This window comes from Petaurus breviceps, unplaced genomic scaffold (genome assembly GCF_028583685.1).
Source record: "Petaurus breviceps papuanus isolate PSGF00001 unplaced genomic scaffold, PetGlider_PUasm1.0 90769, whole genome shotgun sequence".
Classification (NCBI taxonomy): Eukaryota; Metazoa; Chordata; class Mammalia; order Diprotodontia; family Petauridae; genus Petaurus; species Petaurus breviceps.
Window position 1 is genome coordinate 11,930,206 of NW_027187341.1, and position 9,581 is coordinate 11,939,786.

At 37.5% G+C, this 9,581-nt stretch overlaps 1 protein-coding gene across 3 annotated transcripts in view; it reads right to left on the reverse strand.

Moving 5' to 3' along the window:
* VWA8 (von Willebrand factor A domain containing 8) overlaps positions 1–9,581 on the reverse strand; it is a 442,846-nt gene that overhangs the window by 306,071 nt on the left and 127,194 nt on the right. For all 3 annotated transcript variants that reach the window (XM_069068654.1, XM_069068653.1, XM_069068655.1), the window contains exons 13-14: positions 4,357–4,517; positions 2,330–2,443 (exon numbers count right to left, since the gene is read on the reverse strand). In XM_069068654.1, the coding sequence (XP_068924755.1) occupies positions 2,330–2,443; positions 4,357–4,517 (275 nt within the window). The remainder of the gene's footprint in view (positions 1–2,329; positions 2,444–4,356; positions 4,518–9,581) is intronic.

Consider the following 9,581-nt stretch of genomic DNA (forward strand, 5'->3'; position numbering starts at 1 on the left):
CCCCCCCCCACTATCTCTTCCTTCATTCAAGTCTCTGAAAATGAGGTAATACTACTGCTTACCAGGGTAAACTTCTCCACAGGTACCCTTGATCTTCATCTTTTCCAGTAGCTTAATCCACTATCACCCACTCTCTCTAAACTCCAGTCTCTTCCTGTCTAGTGGTTCCTTTCATAATGTCTACAAACACATGCAAGTATCATGGTTAAAAACAAGTAACCAGGGGCAGCTAGGTGGCACAGTGAATAGAGTACTGGTCCTGGAGTCAGGAGGACCTGAGTTCAAATGCGGCCTCAGACCTTTAACACATTTACTAACTGTGTGACCTTGGGTAAGTCACTTACTGCCTTCCCCCCTCCAAAAAGATGAAAACAAAGCAAAACAAATAACCAAATAAAAACCTTATAAGACCCTAGCATGCACTCCAGCTATTGTCCTATATAGCTTTCCTCCTTTTCTCAGGAAAACTTGAAAAAGATATCTACACTGAGTGCCTTTACTTCACTTCCCCATACTCTCTTCTGATGTTTTTCAATCAGGCTTCTGACTTCATTACTCAACTGAAATTGGTTTCTCCAGAAAAACCAGTGATCTCTTAACTGATAAATGTAGTGGCATTTTCTCCATCCTTATTCTTCTCAATCCTTTTGACACTTTCTCCTCCTGGATAACCTCTCCTGTCATCCTCCTTTTCTCCCAGACCCTCCCTCTTCTTTGCTGGATCTTCATCCAAATCACGAACACTACCTGTGGATGTCCTCTAAGACTCTGTTCTATTCCCTCTTCTCTTTTCTCTCACCTAGTGACCTCATTAGCTCCAATGGGTTGGATGATCATTTCTATACCAAGCTCCCTACTGGTATCTACTACCGCATTGTCAACTGTATATCAGGTATTTCAACCTGCATATCTCGCAGACATCTCAAATTCAAAATATCAAAACCAGAATTTGTTATCTTTTTACCTACCCATTACTCTTCTAAACTTCTTTCCCTATTTCTGTGGCACACCTTCACCTACATTCAAAATTTTGGTGTTATCTTCAACTCTTTTCTCATGTTCACATTTTATGTCCACATAGTTGCAGTCTTGAAATTTTTTTCTCTACTACATGCCTCAGAAATGTCACTTTCTCTCCACTAACACTGCTACCACCTCTGTTCAGAATTTTATCATTTCTCACATGAACTATTGCAACAGCCTTCCAACTAAACTCCTTATCCCAAGTCTCCCCTTCCTCTAATTCAACTTCCACATAGTTACCAAAGTGATCCTCCTCAAGCATAGGTCTGACCTCATCAGCCTGCTTCTCAATGACTGCCAAGGGTTCCCTGTTACCTACAGGATTAAATATAAACTCTTCAACTCTTCACAACACGGTCCCTTCCTAACTTTCTAGTTTTCTCACACATTACTCCAAAAAACTTGCACTCAAAAATCTAATTATACTGGCCTATTTGCTATTCTTCTAACAACACTGTGTCTCTCGTCTCCATGACTTTGCAATGGTTAATATATTTTCCCCTTCCTAACTTATGGCTCTAAGAATTTCTCTTTTTTTAATGAAGCAACTCAAGCTATGCCTCCATGCCTTTCCTGGACCTATTAGTACCCTGTCCCTCTAAGCCGACCTTTCATCTATTCTGTACTTATCTTTTTCATACCAACTTCCATAGTACATTGTCTCCTCCACTATAATATAAGCTTCTTGAGGGCAGGAGATGCTTTTGTTTCCTTTTTTTTTGGGGGGGGTGATTCTTGGCACCTGATACAGGGCTGGGCACATAAATGTGTGTAATAAATGCTTGTTGATTGATTCTACTGGTGAGAAAGAAAGAATGGCATAAAAGATATGATCCTGAACTTATACTTCAGAGAACTAGATTCACATTTCATCTGAATTAGTTAAAAGCTGTGTGACCAATGGCAATTAATTTCTAAAATATTCATTTTCCTTAGATGTAAAATGGGGAAAAGAATAGTTAACCTATCTCCTTTATTGGATTGTTGTAAAGAAAACATTTTTCAAACTTAAGATAACACTTAGAGTAGTATATGTACACATAAATGAGTTATTATAAGGAATATAAAGTTATATAATTATTCAACACTTTTAATGAGTAAGAACTAAGAAATTTAAGAATAGTTCATATGTGAAAAAAATCCAAAGATATTATCAGTGCTTAAAAGTTCAAACAAAATGCAATTATTTTGTAGTTTAAAATTTTAAGTGATGTTGATTGTCATAAAAAAGAATGAACTGAATCAAACAAAGTCAGTTTGAATCCCTGTCATTTTGAATTACAAAATAAAGAGTCCCCCAAATTACCTTTTCTTTAGTTGCTCATCTGATAGCTGTAGATCCTCTTTTAAATGCTGATACCTGTCCTCCCTCAGCAGCCTTGAGCCATCAAATAAAGTCAGTTCTCTATCATGGATTAATCTATTAGCATTAAGGGTGAAGAAGAAAGAATCAAATTATTGAGTTATTAGTCATCAGTTATTTCATTTATAATCCCAGTGTTAACATTGTGGAATAGTGGGTAAAATCCTTGCCTTGTAAAAAAAAAAAAAACCTAGGAGTTTTAGTACTAGTGAGAAGTCAGGATAGCAGAGCTGTAATCTTAGTTCTGACACTTCCTGACTATAATACTGTAGGTAAGTCTCCTCTGGGACCCTCTATTTTCTCTTGTATACAATGAAAGGGTTTGAATGAAATGATCCCTAAGGATCTGTCCAGTTCTAAAACAGTATACCATGATAAATCTACTGGCAAGTAGGACTAGGAAAGCAGACAGGATAATCTTTAACACCTCTGCTATAGTGACTACTGGCTGCTCTACTGGTTTTAATATTAGAGAACAAAGATCATGAAGACTGAGTGTTGTTCACTGTAGTTTTTTACAAAGGGGCTGGACAGTCTACTTTGTTCTTACTAGGAGTATTTTGTTGTCATTGTGTAGCTCTTGATAATGCTTTCACATATGTGATCTCATTTCAGTTTCACAACTGGTGAGGTATTATTATCCCACATGAACATTTTCTTCCAGGCCCTGGCCCCTAATTCTGCTCTGATACCATTAGGCCATAGACTGCTTCAAAGCCCCTGTTGACTATTTTAAAGCTATTCCAAACATTTCCTATGCCATGGGCCCTCTACTGTGGCCACTGTTTACTTTAGCACATCTTTACTCAGTTGGAGTAAGAGGGAAAAAAACTTCTTAAGAGGTCACCTGTAGAAGTGAGTTAAGATTTTTCTGCTAGTTGGGGAGAGGGGAGGAGGGATTTTTTTTGATTGGGAGGTATTTTTTGTATGACATGTCTATAATGGCTGAACAGAGGATGCTTCTGATATTATGACCATTTCTATCTTTTCTAATATTTAAAAAATACAATTATATACTTAAAATGAATCAGATACATGATAATACACACATACAATAATACACATACAATTTAAATGCTGCATGTTAAGTGTTTTGGCCTCTCAAACACGTTCACTGTCCAGCATGAAAAGAAGGATGTTCTGGTAAACATAATTTTTCAGATACTCAAAGTTCAACCCATTTCTTTATCTCCACATTTGCAAAAATGAAATATGGAGGGAAAGTGATTCTATTATCAATCTCTTTGAACTATATGAGATAAAAGTGCTTTCCTATGAAAATTATAAAATAAGATTCTACTTCTCAGAATATAATTTCAGAGAAGGGAGTAAGGGGTTCTTTTCTAAAGTGAAAACAAGAAAAAGACTTAATTTCACACACAACTTAGAATTCCAAAATAACATTACCAGTCATTATTTATAACACATTCTGACAAACTGTTTACCCATTTTTCTGGGGGTGTTTTTTTTTAATTCTTCCAAAAAGCAAGAAAAATTAACCAATTTTTTACCTGTGCCTCAGAAAGTTTCTGTGTAAAGTGCAATTGTGTCTTGGAGCAAGAAAATTCCAAGATAAGGAACTTTTGAGATTTTATTTTCTTGTGCAGCTTTAGGATACAGAACTCAATTAAAGGTTTCCCCCACCTCCATCCTTTTTTCCTTAAGGGGGAAAAACTGTGTATCTAAAGCTTGAATTTACAATCATTAACACATATATCAAGACATACCCCCTCCATACACACACACACACACACACACACGCACGCACACACACACACACACACACATACAGGAGTATATATATAACGCATACAAACATTTATTTCATTTGTATATTCAGGGAAAAAAATCTGAGTAGCTTTTTTTGCATATTTTCTCCCAAAGCAAAGGAGAGAATTCCACATCAGTTTCCTAGTCATATTTTTTATAACCCATACTAACCTTTGAAGTACAGCCAAACCCATACTAACCTTTGAAGTACAGCCAGTGTACCAGCATTGACACGATGAATGCCATCTAAGATAACAAGCTTTCCCTCTAGAGCAGCAGTAACAAGTGGAGAAGACCTCCAAGCAGTATCTCCATTGGGAAGAGTATATCTCTGCTGTACCAAATCACGTGCTGTCATATCCTAAACAGGATCCCCAGATCCACAAAAGAAAGTATAGGAATGAGTGTTAAATTGAGGAGAAAAGCACCAAAAAATATTTGCTGTTCTTAATGAAAGAACCCATGGGATGAAAACTCATTTCTTTTATCAAAGAAGCTAACCAAATGCATTTTCTTGGTCTTTTACAGGGTATATGTTTATTTAGTTTTTTAACTTTATTTTTCAATGGTTTAATAAGACTGGGATTTTTATAAATTCCTTTTACCATGTCCCTACTTTTTCTTTACAGATTTTTTCTCTTCTGGAATATACTCATTCATTCTATATGGGTGATGTATTTGGCAGTAATTTCCACATGACTTAACTAAATTTAGCTCAATGTTATGTTAAATTCCGAAAGAACAAAAATGAGCCAATTCCTTTTTAAGGACTAAAGGTTTGCATACTCAGAGCATGCCCAGAGATTCTTATCAAATGCTGTGCATCTTCCTGAAGTTGATGAGCTTTGCAGAGAAGTCAACAGTTATGATCATTACTGTGACTACAGTACATTAGAGAGAGGCTTGGAATTTGAGGAAACCAAAAAGAATAGCCACTAGACAAGTTACAGGAATTGGAACACCATGGCATGGCACTTACATGTGATTAAAAAACATGACACACATATACACAATCTGCTAACACTAAAATAATGCAACAGACCAAAGCATGCTATTAATAACTCCGGCACATTTGTGGGCCTTTCATATCAAAGACAATGAAGCCAGAGTATGAAACCACGTCTTCATCCGCCTCCTACCACTACCCCCACCCCTGTGTACTGGTGTTTAGGCAACGATGTCTTTTTTAGTTCCAAGTTTTAATTTAATCTAGGTTTCAAATATATATACTAAGCATATCAAATACATATACTGTGTATATCAAATACCAAGTAAAAATAGACCAGTTCAATTGTGCCATCAATGTTAACCAACTGGTACTTTGTAATCATGAATGTATTCTTCTGTACCACAAGACCAAGGAAAGTCTTAACTCTGTTGCACACCCTCAATACATAACCAAAAAACCTGTTACACATCCAGCAAATACTTCATTCGCTGTTATGAAAATGCTTCAAAACACTTATTATTTTAAAGTTTATGTTGAAATATAAGTCATTCAAACGATAATGACATTCAAGCCCAGCAAGCCCTTAGTGCTTCAAGATTCCGTGGAACCATCTGATTGACAAACCAAGCTGGCACTTTACATAGCTTTGCAAATTAAATTAATTTTCTCAATATTTATTCTTTCCTCGAACATTAAGTGTGTACAATGTTAGAATGGTAACATTACTTTTGAAGCTAGTGATAATAAATATTCTAAAACTTGTATTCATAAGATAGCATACTGAACAAATTACCCAATATTAAAGGTTATGTGCCCATTACTAAATAGTCAAGGAAACAAAATTAGAATCAAACCCCTAAATTAAAATGTATGCCTTTTTTTTTTTAAAGCAATGGGGTTAAGTAACTTGCCCAAGGTTACACAGCCAGTTCTCTTGTGTGGGTGTTAAGTATCAGAGGACTGAACCAAGGCTGGAACCAATCCCAGGTCCTCCCGACTCTGGGGCCGGCGCTCTTACTCACTGCACCACCTAGCTGCCCCACAATGATTTAAAAAAAATTTTTTTTTTGCTTTTTGGAGGGCAATTGAGGTTAAGTGACTTGCCCAAAGTCACATAGTCAGTAAGTGTGTCAAGTGTCTGAGGCCGGATTTGAACTCAGGTCCTCCTGACTCCAGGGCCAGTGCTTTATTCACTGTACCACCTAGCCGCCCCAAATGTATGTCATTTTAAGATTTTATTTAATTCAACATTTGCTAAGCATCTATTTGTAAGACTTTTTGATTACCATATGCTATCACTACTGAAAATACAGAAAACAAAACAAAATATGAAACAATCATTAAAAAGTTCATCTTAAAGAGTTAAGTAAAAACAAAAGAAAACACTTTGTTGATACTAATTGCTCACTACTATTTATCATATGCTAATAACACACGATGTTATCCAACAAAGATTGGACAAAATATAATACAAAAAATGTTTTACCTTACTAAACAGAGACTATACTCAAACCTGGGATTTTAAAAATATCTCTTTAAAATTTTTAAAGCATATACAACAATTACTTTTAAAAAAAGGACTAGTTTTTTCTGTAGCAAAAAAACCCCACCATATTCTGAAAAGAAGTGGGTTTCCATATATTGGGAAGCAACTGAACAAATTGGTGCATATGAATCTAAAGGAAATTATAAATATTAGGAATTCAGAAAAACATGGGAAGACTTGTGTAAATCATTATATACTGAAGAAAACAGAAAAAAGACATGAATATGCATAACTGGCTACAATAATGTAAATAAAAAGTAAAACCAGAGAGCCAAGGCGGAGTAGAAGCATGACCTTCCTGCTGCTCTGGCTTCCACCTTCCCCAATCCATGTAAAAAGGGGATTCTAAACAAACTTTGGAGCTGCAGAACCCACAAAATGAAACAGAGAAGCTAAAACTGAGGACAAGCCTGCAGGAATCCAGCACAGCACTCTGGGAGCTGAGCCCAGCCCCACACCAAGACTTTAGCCCCAGGGCAGACCTGACCAGCCACTGGCCAGAGGGACTCCAGATCAGCAGCACCTGTGGCTGTTTCCAGATTTATCAATGCCCCCGGGGCAAGAAGCTGCTGAACACAGGCAGCCAGTGCCACATGGCAACTTCATCTCCTGGCCTGCAGAGTGTAGGGGAACCAAGCACCAGTCCAAGGGGTAATCATTCTTGCTTTAACCTGCTTGGATCTGGATTGCAGTCCAGGGTGGAGGTCCTGGGGTGTGTATGTCCAGCTTGCCAGAGTGTGTGGAGACCTCAGAGAGGGCACCCATCTAATACCTCCAGCAGCTGAGAAAACCCCAGCGTTTGGGACGAAAGCTCCCCTGTCTGGTGGCAGAGTCCTACTGTGGCAAAAAGTCCAGGGGTCAAGTGACTGAGGGGCTACATGACCAGGCAAAGGAAACAAAGCAGACAGAAGATTCCAACATTACACTCCTATTTTGGGGACAAAAAGGAGCAAAGCATGGAACAGGAGGAAAACAGTGAAGTCAGAACTCCTGCACCAAAAGCTTCAAAGGAAAATACAAGCTGGTTACAAGCCATAGAGGACCTTAAGAACCAGATAAGAGAAATGGAGGAAAAATTGGGAAGAGAAATGAGAATAATGCAAGAAAATTATGAAATGAGATTCAACAGCCTGAGGAAAACAATGCCTTAAAAAACAGACTGACTCAAATGGCAAAAGAGGCTCAAAAAGGCAATGAGGAGAAGAATGCCTTAAAAAGTCAAATTTGCCAGATGGAAAAAACAATCTCAAAAGCTCACTGAGGAGAATCATTTGCTTCATAATTAGATTGGAGCAAATGGAAGCTAATGACTTTATGAGAAATCAAGATGCTGTTAAACAGATCCAAACAAATGAAAGAATAGAAGGCAATGTAAAATATCTCATGGGAAAAACCACTGACCTGGAAAATAGATCCAGGAGAGATAATTTAAAAATTATTGGACTATTTGAAAGCCATGATCAAAGTAAGAACCTAGGAATCATCCTCCAGGAAGTTCTCAAAGGAAACTGCCCTGATGTTTTAGTACCAGAGGGCAAAACTGAAGTTGAAAGAATATACCGATCACCTCTTGGAAAAGATCCCAAAAAGAAAACTCCTAGGAATATTATAGTCAGGTTCTGGAATTCCCAGATTAAGGAGAGAATATTATAAGCAGCCAGGAAGAAACAATTTGAATATTGGGGAAACACAATCAGGATAACACAGGATCTGGCAGCTTCTACACTGAGGGATCGAAGGGCTTGGAATATGATATTCTGGAGGTCAAAGGAGCTGGGATTAAAACCAAGAGTCACCTACTCAGCAAAACTGAGTATCATTCTTGCTGAAAAAACCAGAGTTGAATAGAAAATTTGACATTCAGATACAAGAAGCATGAGAAGGTAAACAGGGAAAAGAAATCATAAGGAACTTATCAAAGTTGAACTATTAACATTCCTACATGGAAAAACAATAATTGTAACTTATGAAACTTCTCTCAGTAGTTGAAGGGATTAGAAATATATATATATATATGAGGGTATATGGGCATATGAATACATATGTGAATCTGTGTATATATGTTTACAGGTATACATAGATAGAGGGCACAGGACCAATTTAACAGGAAGGGATGATACTTAAAGGTGAAATTAAGAGATGAGAGGAATATAATGAGAGGAGATGGGGAGAGACAGATTGGGGTAAACTACCTCATATAGAAGAGGCAAGGGAAAATGGTGTAATGTAATGCCAAGGAAAGGCAACTTCCCAAGATTCAGAATACCAGCATAGGTGCTCTCCATTTTATTCAGTGAAAAACCAAGAACAGAAAAGATCAAAATATGACATCATTCAAAATACAGCATTTACTAAGGGTGATTAAATAATCTCCAAGTACTATACCACCCCAGTACCTTCCAATCATTCAATCAATTACAAAGTCCCTGTTCTAAATACTACTCCACCCCTAGGCTGTACCTTCATTTAGTCCACCACAAAACCCCTCTTCTCAAATGGAGATTAGTTTCCAAACATAAGTAAAGTACCTTCATTTGTTCAATCACAGAGCACAAAAAGGTCAAAAGTTCCCCACTCCTGGATCACAATTGAATCTACCCCAGAGTTACATCAAGTTTAAGCACAGCACTAAATACCCAAATGGAGGTCTTTTCTTCATCTTGACACCAGAGGCAAGTTCTCAGCAATCTTAGTTCCTGGGGAGACAAGGCTTAGCAAGGCCACAAGATACATTGCCAGTACCTTCATTAATTCATCCTCTGTCTGTAGAACAGTCCTAGAACCCCTGAAAACATTAGCAAAACCCTCTCCCAGGATTTCTGTAAACATACAACAAGAAAATCCTTCTTCAGGGCTTCTGAACCAACAGAAAGGTTCCCAGACCCCTGCAACAACAGCACTGTCCTTCACCAGTGGACAGTATTCACTCT